This window comes from Marmota marmota, unplaced genomic scaffold, assembly GCF_001458135.2.
Source record: "Marmota marmota marmota unplaced genomic scaffold, marMar, whole genome shotgun sequence".
Classification (NCBI taxonomy): Eukaryota; Metazoa; Chordata; class Mammalia; order Rodentia; family Sciuridae; genus Marmota; species Marmota marmota.
This window is the reverse complement of record NW_026000174.1, coordinates 27,889,657-27,912,441: the sequence shown is the minus strand read 5'-3', so window position 1 is coordinate 27,912,441 and position 22,785 is coordinate 27,889,657. Positions and strand designations below refer to the sequence as shown.

Sequence of the window (22,785 nt, the reverse complement as noted above, 5' to 3'; positions counted from 1 at the left end):
ATTACAAGGAATTGAATGAGAACTTTCATAGTCAGCCACACTTTATAAGTTTCACTTGTTGGTCATCATTGAAGGACAAGGTCTTCAGTAATGGGTCATGGATATTAGGCAGACAGCAAGGTTTGGTTACAACCTCATGAGCTGTAACCCACCCCACTGCCTCACATAGTCAAGGGAGCTCAGTCAACTCACAGCACAAAAGTGGATTAAGAAATGGGCCAGCAAAGGGCTCCATACTGCATAAGGTGCCAGAACACCACTGGAATTTATTGAAAATGTGCTACCTGTTGAAAGAGACCACCTGTAACAATGCTCCTGAAATAAGCAGCAAAATGAAAATTCACCCTCCTTCACAGGAGCAGATAGCATCTCAAACTGTAATTTTAAAAATAACAGATTTTAAAATATTCCTTGTGGGTATAGGCCTACTCTCCTGAATGCCCCTTCAAAGCCTCAGGCACAGTATAAGCAAATGCCATGCCTCCACCTCTGAGACAGCAATTGACAATCTCCAGAGGACAGTTCAGGCAGCTTAAATTCTGAAACTATATAGCAATTAGATGTTTACCAAGAAAGTATTACCTAGACTTTAAATGGTCTACTATTGGCACATTGCTCTAGAAAATAAAGCATGCAAAAATCTCTTAAACAGATTTTTTTAACAGGGAAAAGCTTGCCATATTCATAGAACATCTCCCCTTTCTCCTCTAGACATGTGTTGAAAAGGGACACCACATCGGTTACACATCCACATTTTTACATAATGCCATATTAGTAACTGTTGTATTCTGCTACCTTTCCTATCCTCTACTATCCCCCCTCCCCTCCCCTCCCATCTTCTCTCTCTACCCCATCTGCTGTAATTTAATTCTTTCCCTTGTTTTTTCTTTTCCCTTTCCCCTCACTGTATTTGGGGTAAAAATGGGAGTTCATGACCCACTTGAATCTAATGTATGAAATATGATATGTCAAGAGCTTTGTAATGTTTTGAACAACCAATAAAAAAAAAAAAAGAAAAAGAAAAGGGACACCACATGCTGAGGTTGCTTCAGCATCCCTGTGTTGTGTATCAGCCCCTTCCAACTCAGGCCTGGGCAGGTCTGGGTGGAGAAGCATGACTGGGGTGGAGACACAGGAGAATGTCCCAAAACCTTCATGTGAAGCCAACTCGGCCACACCCAGTGTTTTATCAAGGAAGTGACAAGCGAATGTTTGCATTTTAGAAAGATAGTAGAAGAAAAGGAGGCTTCATACTTGAAAGTTCTTTTTTCTTCTTTCAGAGCTATAAGTGTTAATGGATTGAGTGGAAGGAGTTTGAGGAAAAAGACGAGTTAAAGATGCAGTCAAAAAGCGGAAGGTTCCCCAAGATGCATAAAGTGCACAGGCTTAAGAGGGAGGAGCTACAAGTCCTTGCAGTTCATCTGGTTTCTCTGAGCATAGCTTCTCTTAGCACCAAAGAGGCTGCTGCACTCCAAGCACCTCCAGCCTGGGCTCTCAGAGATCCTTGCTTGACATGCAGATTCGTGACATAAGAAAGGAAGAAAAAAGGGAAGGAAAGAAGGAAGGAAGGAAGGAAGGAAGGAAGGAAGGAAGGAAGGAAGGAAGGAAGGGGAAAGGAAAAAAGAAAAAAAAAACCTTTGTCTGAAGCAGCAGGTTCATACATAGCAATTATCCTCTGTGTCAAAGGCACCAGGTAGGTCTTTGTGTCAGACTAATTTAGATCCCGTTAATGAAAATTACTTCCTCTTTACAGAGTCTGTACCCCATGTGGTTTTCTGAGGTGCAGATGAAGTATTCAATTAAGAACAATTTGAATAAATGCCAATTATGCCCTGCTTTGAGTCTCCCTTTTGAAACATCCTTGTATGTGCTGTGATGTGGATAGGAAAGAGGTCACTGGTTCTCCTTGCAATCAAGCCCACACCTGGGATTTTAGGGACAACTGGTTTACCTGGTGGGATACAAGCTAGCAATGCCGTGGGGGGACAGAATACAGGAGCCAGGCAGACAGCTTCCCCTGGCCCAGGCTCATTCAGTCCAATCTGATGGTGTTCAATTAAGTCCTATTTCTCCACACAATCCTATTTCTCCTGTTCCCTCTATAGTTATTTGGTGAACACAGCATGGCCCTTGAGAGAGACCCTAGAGAGAGGCAGCATGGTTGAGTGACTAAGTGCCTGGATCAGCCCAGGTTCAAATCCTGGCTCCATCACTTACTTTCCATATGATCTTAGCCATGTTACTTAAATTTCTGTACTTTAGTTAATGAAAATGTATGAGCTTCTTATTGGTGCTATAACAAATGGCTATAATCCTAGTGGCTTTGAAACAACACAGTTTTATTATCTTATAATTTTGGAGGTCAGCAGTCCTAAATGGGTTTCAAGGCGCTAATATCTAGGTATTGATATCTCTGCATTCTTCCCAGAGGCTCTAGAAGAGGATCCATTTCCTTACCTTCCAGTTTGCAAGGCCTGCTCACATTCCTTGCCTCCTAGCACTGCATTACCCTGACTCTGCTCCCCTGATCATTTGTTCTCTCTGATCTTCCTGCCTGCCTCTTACAAGAATCCATGTGATTACATTGGGCCCATCTATATAACATTCCTATATCAAAATCCTTAATGAGTTACCTTGTACAAAAAGCCTTTTGCCATGTAAAGTAACTTATTCATAAGTTTTTGAGATTAGGACATGGGTATCTTTGAGCGTAGGGGGCAGAATTACTTGGCATACCACAGGAGATGAAAAAAAGTATGTTATACAATTGTAATGAGCATTCAATGGGCTAATGTTTCATCATGCACCCAGAACATTTGTGAAATAAAATGATAATAATCTGCCTCTGGAAAGCCAAGCCTGGAAGGTCCTAGCATTGAGACACAGGGTTAAGGAGAACAAACCAATATAACACCAGTGCATACGGGGCTGAGCACAGGTTTGCCAAGAGTGAATAGGAGATCACTACCAAAGGGAAGAAATGCCTTAGAGCTGGAGGAACCCTTCAGACCAGAGGAACAACCAATATCATACTCACTACCATCTGTTGGTCCCAAGCTGTTAATAAACTAGGCAAAGCACTCTTCTGAAGAGGCCCAGTAAGCCTCACAGCACTAGAGAGCACGTATATCCAAGACCATATCCTCGGTGCTTGCTTTGCCCTTGACTTGAAGGGAGGGGTTTCTGGAGCAGATCAGGATTGGATATTATGATCCTGGGTCCTCCCAACCCCAAACCTCTTTGGATTTGTCAATAAACAGCATGTATCTTCATGTGCCAATAAAAATATCCACCTCTTTAAGTGACTTACAGTCCTTATCACCCCTCACACACTTTGTATATGCCCATGCACAGGTGGAAGCAACACAGGCCACATGCTAATTCACACATTAACATTCCCCACCACATTAACTACATTTTCAGACCCTACCTTCCTGTTCCAAAGCTGACATTCCCTGTCTCAGACCCACATCAATCAGTTCTACTACATATCCATGAGCCTTTTATTATTGAGCATCTACTTTGATTGTAAGCATCTCAGGAGCATTATTCCATCTAATCATAATAATGACATGAGGAAGGAGAAAATGTTATGGTCCCCGTTACACAGACAAGGATTGTAGCTCAGAGAAGTTAACTGCTTTGTTTTGAGGCTACATGGGAAATAGCAGAGCCAGAATTTGAAATCAGGCCTGCCTGAACCCAAAACTTGTGCTGGGTTCATATGTCATATATGTACATGACAGAGCTTTATAAACTATAGAGGACTTTTGAGATGTCAGTCAAAATTACAGCTCCTAGTAACTGGCATTTCTGATAAATGGACTCCTAATGAATGATATTCAATAAGGTCCCTGAAATGTCAAAAACATCTGTTCATTTAAAATTTCTATGGGAAGTGGAATGTCCACTACCTCTCTGAAAGCAATGTCCAAAGATCACAAAAACGTCATGCTCAGTAAAAGTCTCTTGTTGTCGATTAGATGAAACAGCCAGTCCTTTGCAATCTCAATTGTCACTGTTCAATGGGCAGAGCCTGGAGGCAGCCCCTTTCTCACCCCTGTCAAGTCTGAAGATGGATTACCTGGGCAGGACAGGCCCTGGGAAATACCACCTGGGATTAAAAAAAAAATCACTTGTTAGGATGCTCTTCTTGATACCTGATCATATCCAGTTGCAGCCCACACAGCCCTCCTCTAGATTAGCAGAAGGGGGTGTAAGAATCCTGTCCCAAGGCCCCTCACCACTGTCCACACCCTGAGGGTGGGTACAGGATAGGCATGGGCAGCAAAGCTTCTGTTGGGTAAATGAAGTGGACTCAGCTTGCTGGGATGATGGATGGGTTCTCAGTGTCCAAACAGAGATGGACAAAGCCTAGATCCAAGAGCAACAGGCTCAGCACAGCATTGGCGTCATCCGCAGATTCATTACTGGAAGCCTCGAGGGGCATTTAATCTCCTAAGTATTTCAGAGGATGGTGAACACTTCAGAGCCTAATTCATCTTCTTTGTCTTCATTACAGAGAGTCCTCTGATCACCTTAATCCTCCCTCTGCCACAGGAAAGAGCCATTTGTTTCTTTAATGGGTGTGCTCTCACTAGCTAAGTGGTTGCTCAGAGCCAGGGCAGAAGGTGAAGCCATCCCGAGGACAGTGGGTGACATTCCTGGCTCAGTGAGGAGGACAGAGAAAACTCCCAATTCTAGATGCAGAGAGAACTGATATTTGCCTAAAGCTTATCCACATCCTACTCTGAGCCCTCTCCTTCCCAAGAATCACCGAGGCTTCAAGAGGTGGCCGGCCACTCCTGGTGACTGAAGGGGGTCTCAGAACCAAGCTGGAAGAGGCATGCCCATTTTACAGATAAGGCCACTCCTTTCTGGAGGTTCCCACTCCTTGCTGTGTGCCAATAGTATCAATAATGCTGACAGCGGCTTCCATTCATTTAATTGCTTCTATGTGCCAGGATCTGTACCAAGAATTGTATTCATTAGTTTAATTCTTGTTTCAACTTTGCAAAGCACGTATTATCTATTCCCATTTTACAAATGAAGAAAAGCAGACTTAACTGCACAAAGTGATTATTAATAGCAGACAAGCTTTAAGCCCAGGTTATCTGACTCCAAAATCCCTATTCTTATTGCCTCATTACTGGATCTTGTATGAAACGAACAGAGTTAGCCACAGGAGAGGCATTTGAAGGTGAATGGATATTTTGTCATGTTAGATTGGTGCAATTGTGGGTATGTAGATTAATAAAAGAATATAAGGCCGGGCACGGTGGCACACACCTGTAATCCCAGCAGCTTGGGATGCTGAGGTAGGAGAATTACGAGTTCAAAGCCAGTCTCAGCAAAAGTAAGGCACTAAATAGCTCAGTAAGACCCTGTCTCTAAATACAATACAAAATATGGCTGGGGATGTGGCTCAGTGGTTGAGTGTCCCTGAGTTCAAGCCTGGTAACCCCCCCGCCCCCCGCCAAAAAAAAAAAAAGAATATAAGGAAGATTACGTGGGGTGGACCCTCCAGCCTCTTCCCCATTCCAAGGGCTGTGACTACAGTAGACACTGGCTAACACCCCCATCAGGAGACAGGATGGCTGCTCCTCAGCTGTTCACACTAGCACACCCTGTCTCTATGGGGGATTGTCCAACTCTAAGAAATAATAAATAGGACTGGAAAGGAAGTCTGGAACCATATCATGAATGGCTTGGAAGGCCCAGTTGAGGATTTTGGATAATTCACTATTGGCACTTCTTCTTGGAGCACCAGCTTTGAAAAACAATGATATTCACTGTTTTTTAAGAACTTATTAGGAGCTATAGCAGGTCATTAGGTCCTAACATGTATTATCTCTCATGTACAAATTTTCTTTGGGAGTTTCTGTGGAAGCTTCCCTTCCACAGGTAATTCTGAGAGTAGGAAACAATGGGTCAAGTGCCATCTGGGTTCTTCTCTTCATCCCGCAAGCATTTTGGGAACTTCACCAAGGGTGAGTAGAGGACCTAAGAAATCCTGGAGACATACAGAATAGGGCCCATGGCCTCAGGGTGAAATTTTCACACGAAATAATTCAAGTAGGATGAATACTATTAGACAAGTCAGCACTGCATTGTGAGGTATGAACTCTAAGAAAAGAAGGTCATTCCAGGGAGCTAAAAGTTCCAGGGAAACTTCCATGGAGATGCCTGGGTAGGAGTTAGAACACAAAGCTAAATCTGCTTTAGCTAAGAGATAAGGCTGGAAGAACCAGATGGGGATGAGGGACAATAATGACAGGGATGAGCTGGGCTGGGAGTTAGGGGATCATTTAACTTAGAGTTCAGGTACCTGAAAAAATTCACGGAGACCTGAAATCCATCCTGATCCACTCACCCCGCCCCTTGGTGGGGAAAGAGCAGGCCAAGCATGAACCAAGGTAGAATGCGATAAAATTCCAGAACATCAAAGCTCAAACAGGCTTTGGAAGTTCCTCATTCAATGTCCTCTAACACTTTTAGTAGTAAAACTCTTATTTCCCCAAACAAAGACCTACCTGAAGTTCAAATATATAAAACTACCTGTCATAGATGTAGAGGTTGAGGCTCAGAATCAAAGTTTGCCCCAAGCCTCTGTGTTTGTGTTCCTATTTTTTTGGTGTGTGTGTGTGTGTGTGTGTGTGTGTGTGTGTGTGTGTGTGTAAGCAAAGAAACAATTCACTGCAGGGTACAATGTCAGATGGGCATTAATATAACTGGGACACAGACTTTAAGAGGAGGTCAAGGGGACCTGCCCATGGATCTCTCTGCCTCTCCAGGGTATACAGTCTGAATGGCACAGAGGAAGGCCTTGGAGTCGTTGGATGGACAAAGTGGGAAGTTCATACAGAGGCTTCAAGGTCAATGAAAAAAGGTGGAGAACCTGTTCATCTTCCCTCCCACAGAATGCAAAGCTCGAAGTTCCAGAAGAAGGCATTAACAGGACTGACCACGTACTGTTAGGCCATGCCATCCTCCCAACCCTGGAAACTGAGCACTGAGGGCCTTCTACCCTCCATCCACGTGGTGACAGCCCCTGGGCCTAGTCCTACCCAAGCCTCTCACCTGGTCCCGGGTGTAGGGCGTGTCCACTCTTTGCTTGTCACGGCAGGCTTCCAGGAGGACCCGGATGGCATTCAGCTGCAGAAGCATCTCACAGGCCATCGTATCAAAGAAGGTAATGTTGGCAAGGGCCGCAGAGGCCAGCAGGAAGACTTCCCCAGACGAGGCCTCTTGGCACAGTTCTGGATGGCAAAGAGGAAGGAAAAGTTTCCATGCTGAGCGCTTTCATCTCAGTTACCTCACGTGGTTCTCACAATACCTCTGGGAGATAATTTGTGTGGGTGTTGTAATACCCATTTTTACAGAAGACGAAAGGAGCTACTAGAGGAAATGTCTCTGTCTGCATAGGTGGCAGGGCTGGGACTGGAACAGTGGTGTGTGACTCCGATTTATTCATTCACCAAGTATTACTGAGGGAAGACTGTGTCAGACACCACTGGTGTGTTGGGATAGCCTGATGCCAGGTCACATCCTTGGCTCAGCTTACTCTACCAGTGGGTCAGAAAAAAAAAAGAATTTTAAAAAATTAATATAACTAATTGCAAATTCTGAAAAACATGAGGGAGAAAATGAATGAGTGCTAAGACAGAAAATAAGTAGGATCCCCTGGAATACATAAGGAAAATGTCCCTAAGAAGGTGACTTCACAGCTGAGACCTTAAAGGAGGAAAGGGGCCAGTCATGAAAATATTTGGAGGAAAAGAACATTCTAGACCAAAGGAAAACAGGTACAAAGGTCGTGAAGCAGGAAAGAACTTCCAGCCCATTAGTGTCTTCAGTAATGTAAATAAAACTGCTGCTAAATTTCCCTTAAAGAAGAGACCAAAGTTAAAACACAGAGACTCTACCTCTCTGGCTGCCATGAGCAGAGCTATATTATTTCCTTTTGGTCCCCAGAAAAGGGTCCTCTGGTTGCAGGTAAGTCCTACACTGAGCTCCCAAATGTCAGGTTCTTTCTCTCTGATCCTAGTGACCATAGCCATGCTCTAACCAAATGCCCCCACTTACCATTGTAATTGCACTAAGGGTTTCTAAGGGGAACTGTGCCTATCCCTCATCATCTGGCACATCCCCCCATAGGCTCCACAGAACCTGAAATCGCTCCTATGGCAGGAGGAGGCAGCAAAGGGCTCTGTCCATGGTGCTGCCCATCCCAACGGCCCTGACTCCTGAACCACAACTCCAACTTGATTACTAATCAAGGTGCTTTAGCCCAGGACCTCTACAACTAATAATACTTCCATAAAACCACAGGGGGAAAGACCACACTTCAAGAAAATATCCCCAGGAGAGGAAGAAAGTTCAGCAGTCAGAGTTGAGCTATCTTACATCATGGCCCCTAGTTCTTGCTTCCAGACAGAGTCTATGCTGCCAGGTTCTGACATCATAAATAACATCACCTCTTGTCACCTTCCAGTGAAATCAGGACTACCCCAAAAGGGACAGATAACAGCATTAGTCAAACATCCGTGGTGCACTTAAGTTCTGAGCACCCTCAAGGTAGACAATGGTTGTCCCTGTTTATGGATGTGGAAGATGAGTGTCAGAGAAGCTAGCAATGCTATTACCATTTATACAGTGTTGCGCAGTTGTAAAACTGCTATACAGCTTGTACATCATTAAATCATTGAATCCTTATAGCAATCTAATTTTTTATGGTATTGGGGATTGAATCCAGGGGCACTTTAACACTGACTACATCCTCAGCATTTTTTTTTTTTTTTGAGACAAGGTCTCACTCATGCTGAAGGTCTTGCTAAGTTGCTGAGGCTGGCCTTGAACTTCCAATCCTCCTGCCACAGCCTCCAGAGTCACTGGAGTGCTATATAGGACTGTGCTATCACACCCAGCAACAATCCAGTTTTTATTATAAATTCTATAAATGAAATTCTATAAATGGTTTGCCTGACGTCTTCTGGATAGTAAGTAATGCTCAGAGGCGAGGATCAAATGCACATCTGTGATCCAACCCCTTCAGGCTCACCTCCAGGCCTTGGTGGAGCCTACAGAAATCAACTGGCCAACTTTGCTGCAAGATTTCTTCTAGGTCCAAACACTCCCCTTCATCCTCATGCAGTGGCCATTACTGCCAACACAGCAATTACTAACACAACTGTCTAAGTGCCTTTTAATTTTGCTGCACACTTATTTGAACTACAGTCTGAGTCACCTGGGATGTTACAAAGATTAAATGGAGGATTTCAGTGACTCATTTATAAATGTTTCCAGGGAATGGCAAGAAATTGGAGGGCTATTTCCCACCAAAGAACAGAGCTCTGGCTATCTGCCCAAAACATATATTCCATCTGCTAAATCTCAGAGTGGGCTCTACCATGCATCTTCATCAAGATGAAATAAATAAGAAGACTCATACAGAGAGAAATCTAGTCTGGACAAAGAAGCAGAAATGAGCACACGACAAAAATAAAAGGCTGTTTGGACTATATATGTTTTGGTTTATTTATTATTTGATGACATTTATAAAATGGGAGATTTTATATATAATTTAGAATCTAAGCACTATCTTTAAAAAAAAAAAGTCTAGGCCTTTCCTACATGGCAACAATCAATGGGAGTCCACTTGATACAGAATCCAAAACCCTTATTCTCTTCTTATATCTAGTTCTGTACAGGAAATACAACTCTTGTATTTCCTGTGGGGCTCTGATGGTTGTTTGAGTTTGAGATTTCATGCATGAATCCTAATGCTACTGTGGGCCCTTGAGAAAATTCCTCAAGCTCTCCAGGCCTATACTTCTTCTCTTATAGAGTGTGCATTGAACTTGTGGTCTCTTGAATTTCCTTCTAGTTAAGACCTTCAAAATACTTCTGTATTTTCTTGATTTGAAATTGATGTGGATGTTGCAAAATCAATCTCTCTGAGCCTGTGGGTGCTATTGCCCCTGTGACTACAATCAGTCATGAAGTCAACCTAACTTATGCCCACTATGTGCAAAATACTGGCAGATGGCAAGATTCTATAGCTAGAAGTCCCTTGAGAGAAATGGATTGCAACTCCTCATTTTGTATATTAGGAAAATTATAACGTGAGCTTCATAATATGGCAGAATCCTGACACTGTCTGCACGGGGGTGCTGGCCAATAGCCATATATGGAATAGATGAGTGAGAAAAGCCAGAATCCAAACCTAAGTGTTCTGACTCCCAACCAGGTTCTATGCTGCCCCTAAACATGTGTTATTCTAGATATCCTCCAGACCTGGTCTGGTGACCTCCAGAGCTAACCCTACATTCTCTAATTTAATTTTCATTCAGTTGAATAAGATGTGGATATATAGATAGTGACAGAAAAAGGAAGAGAGGTAGAAACATGGGTCACTACCAGCACTTTTTTTTTAAAGAAAGGAAGTAGTTTGCAAAACAAGTTCCCTAAGGATTGTCATCCAGATGAACACTTTTAGTGTCTGCAATTTAGCAAAGAAAATCTAGAGAAAGAGAATATTCCAAATAGTAGCCTATTATTTTCTACTAGGAGTCTTCATATCCATTCAGAGGTCCTAAAAGAGTCAATACTTTTAGTGCCCCATGATATAAGACCCATGGTGGGATTTCCTGCCACAGGTGGTGGGGAGTATGCTTTCTCGGAGATGTCACCTGCTCCAGTCATTACTGCTAAATTGATTTGGTACAATGAGATTTTAGGAAAAAAGCCTATCAGAGTCTCTGTGGGAAACTTTTAGGCCCCACTGCTCCCTGGACTCCCTCTGAAAGGCCATTTAATCCATTCAAGTTGCTTCTTAGAGGACTGCATGCCATTTTAACAGGAGACTTCGCCATGGAGCTCTTGAAAGCCTGACCCTGCTCCATTAATGGTAGCGCTTCAGCAAATGTGGCCATCTATGCAAGAGACATTTGGGATTGGGTGAGCAACCAACAAGAGGCTTTCCTGAAGACTGATGTGCCAATGCCCTCTCACCCAGGGGTCCCCCAACCCAGGAGACTCACTGACAAGAGCTGTTACGATCTCCTCCATGCTCTCCAGGAAGCTACTGAGGTGCTGGGTGAAGGGCAGATGTGGAGAGGTGACTTGGGCCACAACAGCTGCAGCCTCAGCCCGCGTGGCCTCTGAGTGGCTGTCATCAGTCAGGATGTCGGCCAAGCACAGAACACCATCGACCTGCAGATGGAGAGAGACAGCTTCCCTGTGCATCCTACGAGCACCACTGCTTATGTCCATAGTGAGATAGACTCAGAACCCCCGGACGGCCACTGCTGGACCCAATGTGCAGCCAAGGTGATGCGGCCCCCTGGGTGACCCAATCTCTGACACTTGCAGGTCTTTCCTTGAGTCTAGCAGAGATCAATGCCCTCCCATGAGCTTTGACGATACAGACATCTAGCCAGGTGTCCAGGGACTTGACATTGAGGGACTGCTGAGCTAACTGTGACAAACTATTGCCCCTTTTTGCTCCAAGTCTCACCTAAACCCTTTGTGAACCCTCTGAGTTCTGGAGCCACTTCTCAGGATGACAGTATAATGTTATACACCACAATAAAATGTAGTAGAAAGAACACTCACCTAGGAATCTCTCATCCCAAAACTCCAATCCTGGTCTCTTCCATGCTGTGTAACTTAGCATTAGTCACTCAACTTCTCTGAGACTATTCCCTCCCTCTTCCACAGGGAGTTGGGAAATTAAAAGAAAAAAAGCAGGCAATACTTATCTAGAAGAGATGTTTGAGAAATTCTGGCTCCTTCCTCTCCTTAACATTTAGCAGCAGGCTGAAATCAGTGTGTTCCTTCTCTACCTAGTCCTCTGCCATCTGCCCCATAGAAAGAGAACTGCTTCCATAGAAGCCTTATTCTTTCTGCTCAACCAGAGCAATTAGGTCTGGAGAGACATAATAGGCAGATAAAGACTTCCATTTCTCAGCCCTGCCTCCCTCACCCCTGTCAGACCTGCTCTTGGTATAATAATAGCTTTTGCTTACCAAGTGCTTATGGGGTGCCAGGTTCCACACTAAGTGGAGTGTGTATGTTATTGTACCGGTGATTCCTTGCAATAGCCTGTTGAGATCAGACAAGGAAACTGAGACATAGAAAAGGTTAACTGACTTGCCCCAGACAGTTAAGTCTAAGTCAGTGGTTCAGGAGTTGAACCCAAATGGTCTGGCTTCAAAACCCAGTATTATATAGAAATATATCGGAGGCAAAGTTCAGTGGATGACAACTGAGTATGTTACTGAAGCTGTAAATTATTTTTAACAGAGAAAATTATATTATTTAAAAAATGGGTTTTGAACAGGACATTGTACTGTCATCCTGAGAAGTGGCACCAGAACTCAGAATTCAGCCTTCACAAAGGGTTTAGGTGAGACTTGGAGCAAAAAGGGGCAATAATTTGTCACAGTTAGCTCAGCAGTGCTACTGCAGTCCCTCAAATGCACCTGGACACCCGCCTGCCTGAGAATCATGCCTCCAAGCCCCAAAGATCCCTTCTCTGATCATGAGTGGGAGGTAGGGATGGGGCAGGGAAAGAGGAGGAGAAGCCTGTGCTGCTGCTCCCCACATCTGCCTCTGCCCTGAGCCTCCTGTCCCTGTCTTCTTACTTCCTGCCACTCAGCTCCAGTGGGTCTCCAGAGGTCTGACTTTTGTTTGACTAATTACCACCACTGAGTTCTGTGCCTCCCTTAAATGGCTCTTGGGAGCTGTAAGGTCCATTAGCTGTGAAAGCCTTTGGCAATCTCAGACTCAGAGGAGACAAATGTGGAAACAGGAGCCCAGGGAACTGTCCGCAATAAAACTCACCTGGATGTGCTTAATAAAAGGGAACAAACAGCAGCCAGCTAGCCCCCAGGAGGACTGGATCCATGCCAGGTACTTGACTAACAGGCCCTTGGAGAGGGGCCTTATTTGGGCCCCAGAGAAGGAAACGGGGGGTGCTCTGGGCCTAGAAACAGGAAGCAGCTCCACAGCCAACATAAGAAACCTTTTAATCACCTGGCTCTCATCCCCTTTCCTCCTTCCAGTACAAATCAAGTCTGTTGCTAAGGAGCTATAGCATCTCTAATGGAGACATTTCTCAGTTAATACAGTCTCCCTGATCTCATCTTGGTTGCACCTGGGGTTGCTATCCTGGTCCCCTGATTCAGTTGGCAATACCAGTCAGACCCAAACTAGCATCCTGTCCTGGTCCCCAGCACATGCTTGGAGATAGACCAATCTGAACCCATCAGAAAGACCAAGGAATCAATGGTCCCCAAGGCCTGGTGCCACCCAAGACCCAGGCACCAAGCTTGCTTCCTAGCCCAGAATGTTGCTCTGAAACTCCCCTGAGCACATATTGTGTGCCAGATCTCGTGCTGTGGCAATAGCAATCTGGGCGAGGAGGTGGGGGATAGCCCTGCAGTGCAGGGGGTGACTCACATCTACAGATAACATCATGAGGCTGTGTGATTTGGTGCACTATAGAGAGGCCTCCTGGAAACCACCCCTAACTTAACACAGCCCACGCTCCGGCAGGGGAGGTGGCCCACATCTGGGCTCCCACGCCCACTACATCTGCTATCGTCATTGCATTTATCACACTGAAGGGCCCTGTTTCTCCAAGTGGGGCTGGTGGCCCAGCTGCATAAAACAAACCACAGATTCCTTAAAAGCAGAATCCTGTCCCAGACCCAGACCTACTCTGCCAGAATCTGGAGGAGGCCTGGGAATCTGCTTGTTAACATGGCCACACTGAACTTTATGCTCCAGCAATTTGGAGAAACACTATTGTGATGTGGGTCTCGGCTCTTGTCTGTCTGGCTCCCCTGTCCCCTTGACAGCCCTGCAAGCCTGAGGACCACAGCTTGTTCGCTTTGGGCTGCTCCAGGCCTGGTATATGTTGGGTTTTCAGTAAATGAGAAACAAATGCAGGGAAGTAAAATCTGACCTAAGACTTAAAGACGCACTGTAGACTTGAAGTCTATCTCCCTGTAGACTAGTAAAAGTTGAGAAATGGAAACGGAGATGGAAGGATATTGAGAGAAAAGGCAGTTAGCAGACAGGACATCAGTGGAGAAATAGCCAACAACAAAACATAAATTCCACAGATGCTCAACCCCAGGAAAATGACCTCAGACTGATGTGGACCTGATTTTTTTGTTGCCCTCTGGTTTCCTAGAGGGCCTGTGGGGTTCTGGTTTTATAATTATCAATTGCCTATTGTCTTGAATTCCTTCTAAATTTGTTAACTATGTGCCAGAGCTCTTCTAGTACTGTACTATTTATGAAATATATCATCTCTTCAAAATAGTCTCTCTCTCTCTCTCTCTCTCTCTCTCTCTCTCTCTCTCTCTCTATATATATATATATATATATATATAAATTTACAAGGGATAACAAATAATAAAATGACCACCTACATATGTATATGTCTATACTTAACCAGAAATTCTAATCTTAGCTCTAAAATCAAGAGAGAGCCCCCCCCCAACCTTTTTTAATCTCTTATCTTCTCTTCTTTCCCCTATTGGATAGGCCATTACCCTGAATTTTGTGTTTATCATTCCCTTATTTTCTTCAGAGTTCTTGAATGTGTATTTTGTTTAGTTGTACAAGATTTTGTAACTGATGCAAGTGGTATCATACTGTATATACCAATTTGCTTTCTTCCCTAGATAGATTGTTTATGAAACTCCTTCCTATCATTGCACATGGCTGTGGTCCATTTATTTTCACTTCTGTATGGTATTTTGCTACATAAATTGATTGCAATTCATTTATTCATTCTTCTGTCAATGGGCACTTGACTGGTTTCCCAGTTTTTGCTACAATTGACAGTGCTTCTAAAAACATTCTTCTAAATGTCTTCTGGTGAATAAGTGCCATTTCCACTAGGGGTCTCAATCTAGGAGTGGAATTCCTAGGGCATAGAATTTACACATCTTTTCTTTATTTTTGCAACATGATCTGAGTAGCAATACTCTCAACAGAAATATATTAAAATTATTTACCACCTTGTCAGTAGTTCTTGGTATTTTCAAGTTTTTTTTTTAATTTTTGGCAATTTAATGGGTATAAAAATTGTATTTTAACCTGTATGTCTCCACCTACCAACAAGATTGAGAAACTTTATTTCATTTTGCTTTGCTTTGTCTTGGCTTTTGATTATTACAAGTTGGATTTCCTCTACTATGAATTACCTGTTAGTAAGTTTTGCTAATTTTTCTATTTGGTGGCTTTTCATAGGGGCCAAATTTCCTTGGACTTTGGTTCTGATGCTGCTGACCTGCCACTTAGCCTGCTGCCATCAGTCTGCTGCCAGTCCAAGTTGATCTCTGTATCCACTGGCATCTCAGCAGTTCCAATGCAGCACAACTCACCACAGGGGGAGCCACTGAAGGACCTTACACCCCTGAGCTGTGGGCTTTCCAGCTCCTGAGCCAATTCCTACAGCATCAAGATATGCTCAGACACTGGAGTTAGAATTCTGCCTCTGTCCTCTACTAAATGAATGATTTTATTACCTAATTTGAGCTTCTAAACATTGGGGTAACACCACCAATCTCAAAGGGCTTTTAGTTTTTCTTATAAAATGGAGATAAAAATAGCAACGTCAGAAGGACCATTACAATCTTAATTGAGAGACTGCACATACAATGCCTGCCACATGGTGGTAACATCATCCACCCATCCCCACCTGGCCTTGTCATCGCTACTAGAATTGGCACCCTGAGCCCTAACTCTCCTCACTTCTGTCTGCTCCAGACTCCTTACTGGACTTCTCTTTGACCCTTTCTGCAGATTCCTCTTGGACTGAAACTCCACTGAAAAACAGCCTTTTGGGTAGTGTGTTAGTTTTCCATCACTGTGACAAAATACTTGAGAAAATCAACTTAAAAGAAGGCACGGCTCATTTTGGCTCATGGTTTTAGACCCTGGTTGCTTGACCCTGTTGCTTGGGCCTGTGGTGGCACAGTACATGATGGCGGGAGCACATGGAAGAGGGCCTGCTCCCCTCATAGAAGCCAGGAAGCAAAGAGAAAGAGGAAGAGCTAGGGTCCCAATAATCCCTTCAAGGACACTCTCTCGATGACCTAACTTCCATCCACTAGGCCCCACCTCCAAAGGGTTTCATGACTTCCAACAGCACAATAGGCTAATAAACAAGCTTTGAGCAAGTGAACCTTTGGGGTCATTGAGATCCAAAGTAAAACAGGTAAGGATCCACAAGTCGACCCACTTGTTTGGGCATCATCACACATCCCAGAACTGGGACTTTTTAAAACAGGAGAAATTCCTAACTGACTGGGAATCAGAAGATGAACAATTAGAATCCCTTAGCAGGATAAACAGTGGAAATCAGCACCATCTCTGCATTTATATTGTCAGCAGATATTTACTGAGTTCCGACATTGTGACAGGTGTTGAACTAGGTACTGCAACTAGATGAAGTCACAATAAATAAGATAGAGAGAAGAAAACTAACACAGGCAGTAGGGAGGTAACAGGCAAAGAATCAGAGGCTTACAAAGGATTTGGGAAATTGTGTAAAGCAAATCCCAGCTTCTCAGTTCCCCTCTTCCTTGGCATCTCTTACCTACCCCTGCTGAGAATTATTCCCCTCTTGCCCCTCTCTCCTCCTAGAACTGCAGGATACTAGACTTTTGGGGTTCACCTACTCCCTAATTAGCTAATTCTCATTGCTTGCTCTCTCAGCCTCCCTCTTTTACTTCCAACTAAACTAGCATGTGTCAGATGTCACTGTTGGCACATTCTATACCTCATTAGACAATGGATCCAAACCCAAGTGGCCTCAGTGACTCACAACCATGGCCCTCAAACCTAACCTTCCAGCCCCAACCTTCTTGCCCAAGATCCATACTATATTTCTAAACTGCTACCAGATCATTTCATGCTTAATTCCAAAATTAATTTGCCTGCATGTTCCAGGGACGCCTCAAACTCAATTCACTTAAAACAGGAGTGGTCATCTTCTCTGTTTCTCTCCTCGTTCCCATCTCAGCCCCAGGTCAGAAGTCACCTGCCTTCCCCAGACAGAAGTGGTCTCTGTACTCCCAGCTACCACTCAGGTCTGACCTCAACTGCAGCAGGTAGTATGTCAAATGACCTGTGTTACATGCCCATTCCTTCAAATCTAAGAGACTAGAGTTGAGTCCCTTAGGGCACCTCCTACAATGAATCTTCTCTAGGTCCTCAGCACCTCCCTGCACATAGCTGAAGAGGTATGGGATAAACAATGAGGAATCCCAGGCCCAGGGAATTGGAGACTACCCAGACCACACAGTAAGTTAATGTCAGAGCTGGGAATCTGATCCTGGTCTCTACTCCTTGCCCTGTGCCTCTCTCAGAGGAAAGAAAGAAACTGGTGAGAGGTCAGGTCGAGCAGGGGCAGCTCAGCTCAGCTCCTATGATGGGCTTAAGAATAGTCCACCCTGAGACCAGCTTTCTCAAATACTGGCCCTATGTTAGGAAACTCTCCATCCCCAAACCACCCACTTCCCATCCCTAGTCGTAAACTTTATGCCAAGACAGCAATCTAATCAAAGCACTTTCAAATCACTAAAGAAATTGCTGCTGGAAGCACTTACAGATAATTAGCTTTTACATGGAGTGGGATGGGCCTGGGCCTGAGGCCAGACTTTCCTCATTGGGTGGGTATGCGTGTGGGGATGAAGATGGCCTGGCCTGGTCATCACCTGGGCAGCAGGGCTAATGCACCTAGAGTCTAGACACAGAAAGAGCTGGAAAATGTGGAGATTTTCCCCAGAGAGTAAGAGAAGGAACAGGAAACCCGTGCAGCTGAGAAGCCCAGAGTGTACAGAAAACATCAAGTCAGATTTATGAGCAGCATTCTCCTACTGATTATTGGAAATGCGTCAGTGGCAGCTTTTATGCAAATATTGAAGGGACAAAGGCTAGTACACAAAGGCTCATCATATATCACTGGTGCCACTCTGCTGTTTCTTAGTTTTGTTTGGGGGGCATTTTGCTTTGGTTTTGTTTAGAGTTTAGGGATAGGCAGAGGAGTTGGTTGCTGACATGTACCAAACAGAATCATGTAAATGAAGTGAAAACTCAGTCATAAGGGAGGCAACAACCTAGAGATCCCCACATTTTCTCCTTCACTTCTCTGTTCACTCAGACACCTAAAGGCTCCAAAACAGCACAAAACAAGTGGAAATTGCAAAGCAATTGGGATCCTGCTGATGAGTCCAAGAAGGATGAATCAGTTCATCTAGGGGAGACTCAGAAGGAAAATTCAGTGATATTCAGAGAGGGGAAAAAGGGTCATGCCCAAGGAAGCAAAGACAGGTGAAAGGCCAAAGGACAGGGCAAAACATTTGGTGGAATAAATGAGCTCATGGGTCAGAGGCAGAAATGGAATTGTGCAGTGTGAACCAGATAGGAACGACTTTCAGGATAAAGTCTATGACAAAGCAAGGGGTTAAAGGCTCCCTTTATAAAATGAGGAACTTGTTTTATGGAGATGGCTGCAGGGCTGGTATTCAACAGAAAGCTACAGAAGCTAAGCAGGCCCTCTGGAGGATAATACCATCCTCCCTCAAAACATGTTCCCGAGTGCGCCACTCCTGCTGTTTCAAACAAGAGTCCTCTGTTAAAAGCTAAGTGCTAAAGTGGACAAATACAAATAGTAACATGTAATAGAGGTTAGAGCAATGGATGGAATGGCTTATATAACTAGCTTGGTGGGCAAGTCAACAAGGCAGAGAGAGAAAGATGGATAGGCACAGAAAGCTAAGTTATTTAGATGGAGAGAAATCGGGACTTGACTCATTTAAGAATGAGTATAAATAGAAAATAATTTCCTGTGAAGCAGATGATTTTCCTTGAAGTGGATTTTCAAAGAGATGCTCTGAAGACATTTGGAGGTGGGTTTCCCTTTGGGTTAGGGCTTTTAGGCATATGCTGATAGGAGATCCCAAGTTTTCAGCAAAGCACTGCAGTGCCCAGGTGGGCAATTCAATTCAATTCAATTCAATCCAAACTGATTCTAGACCATTGGTCCTCAGATGATTAGAAACATCTGGAAAAGTTTTAAAATTACTAATATTCAGGCTTTATCATGAGAAATTTGAATTTAATTGGTCTGCGGTAGAATCTTGGCATCATTATTTTTAAAAACTCTGTATGTAAGTCTAATGGACATCTTGTGTTAAGCAACAGTGTTCTAGAGATACCTGTAGCGCAACGAAGTTGCAAAGCCTTGAACGTGGAAAGAGCCTGGCTACTCGATGACTTGGCAAAATGAGCAAGTTTGTCACCTTCTCAGAAGTCTCAATTTTCAGTTTTAAAATGATAATGATAAAATACCCAATAAAGAAATAGTGAATGAAATATTGACAGTATTGTCCCTGAAATTAGTAACAAAACAAAGAAATCCTATTTAACACCATACTAGCCAATGCAATCACACAAGAAAATTAAATAACAAGGACTAATGATGGGAAAAGAAGATGCAAAACTGCTATTCTTTACAGATGGCCTGATTGTGTGCATGGAAATTCCTAAATAATATAGACACTATTAAAATTTATAAGTGAATTTAGCATGATCAATGGATACAATGCCAAAATTGTATTTTCTACAGATTAGCAACAAAATTAGAAAACTTTAAAAATACCATTACATTATCATTTAAATCATAGCTAGGAATAAATATTTTTTTAAAAAATATGAACACTGAAAACTCAAAAGATTGTGGAGAGAAATTAAAGATAGACTATGTTAAGTAGAGACATATACTATGTTCATTGATTATGAAAGAAGATTGCTTAAATATCAATTATCCAAAAATTTATCTAGAAATTTGAAGAAATCCTAACCAAAATCTCAGCAGGTGTTTTTGTGGACACTGACAAACTGATCATAAAAAGTATACCGAAATGTAAAGAACTTAAGAATTCCCAACATAATCTTAAAGAAGAACAAATTGGGGGGATTATTATGTGACCAAATATCAAAGTGTATTAGACTAAAGGGACTCAGTGCCATATTGGCACAAGAATGGACATAAAATACTGATAGAACAGAAACATAAAGTCCAGAAACAGATTCAGCATTTGTCACCACTTTACTTGCAACATAGGCAACACTTCAATTTAGTGGTGAAGGGGTCGTCTTTTCAATGAATGGTTCAACTGGGCACCCATATGGAAGAAACTGAACGTTGAACACTACTTTTAAAATTAATTTGAAGGGAATCATAAGCCAAAATGTGAAAGGCAAAACATTATAAGGTTCCTTGAATGAAATATAGGAGAATAACTTTAAGATTTTAGATAAAATGATGATTTCTTAAATAGATACAACTGGTACTAACTACAAAAGGAAAGACCAATAAATGGACTTTAAGAAAATTAAGAGTTTCTATTTATCAAAAGATAGAATTAAGAGAATGCAAAAGCAAACTACAGACTGATGACTGGCAATATATTTTCTTACAGGATCAATTCTCTCTCTCTCTACACACACACACACACACACACACACACACCTACACTCTACACCTAAATGTATATATGACATATATATGATGAGAGATTTGTATGTCTATTCTTGATTTATAAATCAATAAGAAAAGACGAACTACCCAATGTTTTTCATGAGCCAAATTCTCATGATATTTCACAAAAGAAGAGAACCAAATGGACTATCAAGAATATGAAAATGTGTTCAAAATCATTACTCATCAGGAAATTAAAACCATAATGAGTGACCACCCATGGCGGTCACAGGCAGGGGATTGCATACCCAACTATCACAAATTCACAAACAACTTGATTAATAGAAACGCTCCTTTGGAAATTGTATGTTTACTGTCTGTGCATGTCATTCTATCTCCCCTTCCTCACTCCCTCTATAATTTCTTCCTCTTTCTTACAACCCTTCCCTCACTCTGTCTCTCTTTGTCTCTGTAGACTACCTGGGTGCTCACCACTTGCTGCCAGGGGCAGCAGATGCTGGTTCCTGATCCATGATTTAAGGCCTGGCTGCTATCCCTCTGGGCTGTCAGTGCCAGGCTGTTTCCAGGTAAGGGGTCCTCCCTACTCAAATTTTGCCCCAAACCTTTACCTATAGTCACTCTCTCAATCTCCTATTGTCCCTCCAGGCCCCAGAAACCTCTTTCCCCTGCTCCTCTCTAAATTAATACTTGCCCCACTCTAGAACCCAATGCTGATGGTCAAAAGTGCCACCTCTGCACCTTTTCGGGTCCTCTGAGTGACTCTCACTTGTGGACCTGTGGACACAGCTTCACTTCTCCCCAGCCATAGCATCATGTTTATATCTGACTTTATTTATTTTATTTTCTCACCAGATTATTTGGGGTCCAGCTAGGAAACAAACAGTGACTAACTTAAGCCAGCAGCTTCTCATCCCACGACACACACACACACACACACACACACACACCCTCTCAAATGTAGGACTCCATTATGAATTCATAGGGATAGAAAGGTACTCAGCTCTCTTCTAATGACTCCTGGAAGAAGAGCACCCACACACATACTCCAACCAGAATTCCTAGTCCAGTCAGTTCAATACCCTCTAATTTTTGTTTATCACATTACATCTTATAAAAATTACTTCATATGCCACCTAATACCTGCAGAATTTCCATTAAATGAGAAAAGTGAAATTTATAGGGATTAAGAAACTTCTTTCTGGTGTCTTAGCAAACAGCAGCAACAAACAACTGGCCTCATGGTCTCTCCACAAATTCCCAACTTGGCAGCTTCTACCCATGAGGCACTGCCAGTCTCAACTGCCTGTTCCTCCTCTCACCTGTCTCAAGCTGGCCCACAGAGGTCAACTAGACCCACCAGCCTCCTAAGTCTGCTCACAGACCTAAGAACTTGGGCTCAGGAGTGGCAGGGGGAGAGAGAGAGGAGATACTGGTACAAAGGGGACTTAGGCAAAATCCCACAGAATGACTTCTAAGCATTTTAGCCATTCTATTATGGTTTGGATATGGAATGTTCCCGAAAAGCTCATGTGTTGTGCACTTGGTCCCCAACATAGCAAAATCCAGACATGGGGCTTTTGCAATGACTGAATCATGCAGGCTCTAATCTCATCAGTGAGTCAATCCATCTGATGGATTAATCATTTGAATGGACTGCTGAATGGTCACAGTAGGCAGGTAGGGCATAGTTAAAGAAAGTAGGTTGTGCCCCTGGGGACTATAACTTGTCCTCCGCCCCTCCCTGCCTCTGCTTCCAAGCTACTGCAAGCTGAGCAGCTTCCCTCTACCACACCCTTCTGCCATGATGTTCTGCCACACCTCAAGCCCAGAGCAATGGAGCCAGCCAGCCACCAACTGAAACCATGAGTCAACATCAATCTTTCCTCATCTAAGTTGTTCTTGTTTGGCATTTTGGTCACAGCAACAAAAAGGTGATTAACACACTGTCCTTGCTGAGGGTTCTGATAAGCTTTGAATTCCCCATGCTCCCACCTTATACAGGGACCTAGCCAGCAGAGGCCCTGCCAGGCTGTTTTGAATGATGTCAGATATTCTGCATTCTAGCTTCAGCCCTGTAGCCAGTAAAGGGAATGACGTGGGTATGCATGCACATGTGCACACAGGTACACAAGTGTACACACATGCACACACACACCAAGCCTCCATACTCTAATTTACAAAGAGTTTTTATCCAGTCATGCACTGAACAAGATTCACCTGTGTGTGAAAGCCACTTCCCTAATGGGCTGAAGTGG

At 43.4% G+C, this 22,785-nt stretch overlaps 1 protein-coding gene across 5 annotated transcripts in view; it reads right to left on the bottom strand.

The window, feature by feature from the left end:
* The window catches only part of Insc (INSC spindle orientation adaptor protein), a 313,322-nt gene that overhangs the window by 203,662 nt on the left and 86,875 nt on the right, over positions 1–22,785 (bottom strand). For all 5 annotated transcript variants that reach the window (XM_015476343.2, XM_048788404.1, XM_048788403.1 and 2 more), the window contains exons 8-9: positions 11,043–11,214; positions 7,081–7,259 (exon numbers count right to left, since the gene is read on the bottom strand). In XM_015476343.2, coding sequence (XP_015331829.1) covers positions 7,081–7,259; positions 11,043–11,214 — 351 coding nt within the window. The remainder of the gene's footprint in view (positions 1–7,080; positions 7,260–11,042; positions 11,215–22,785) is intronic.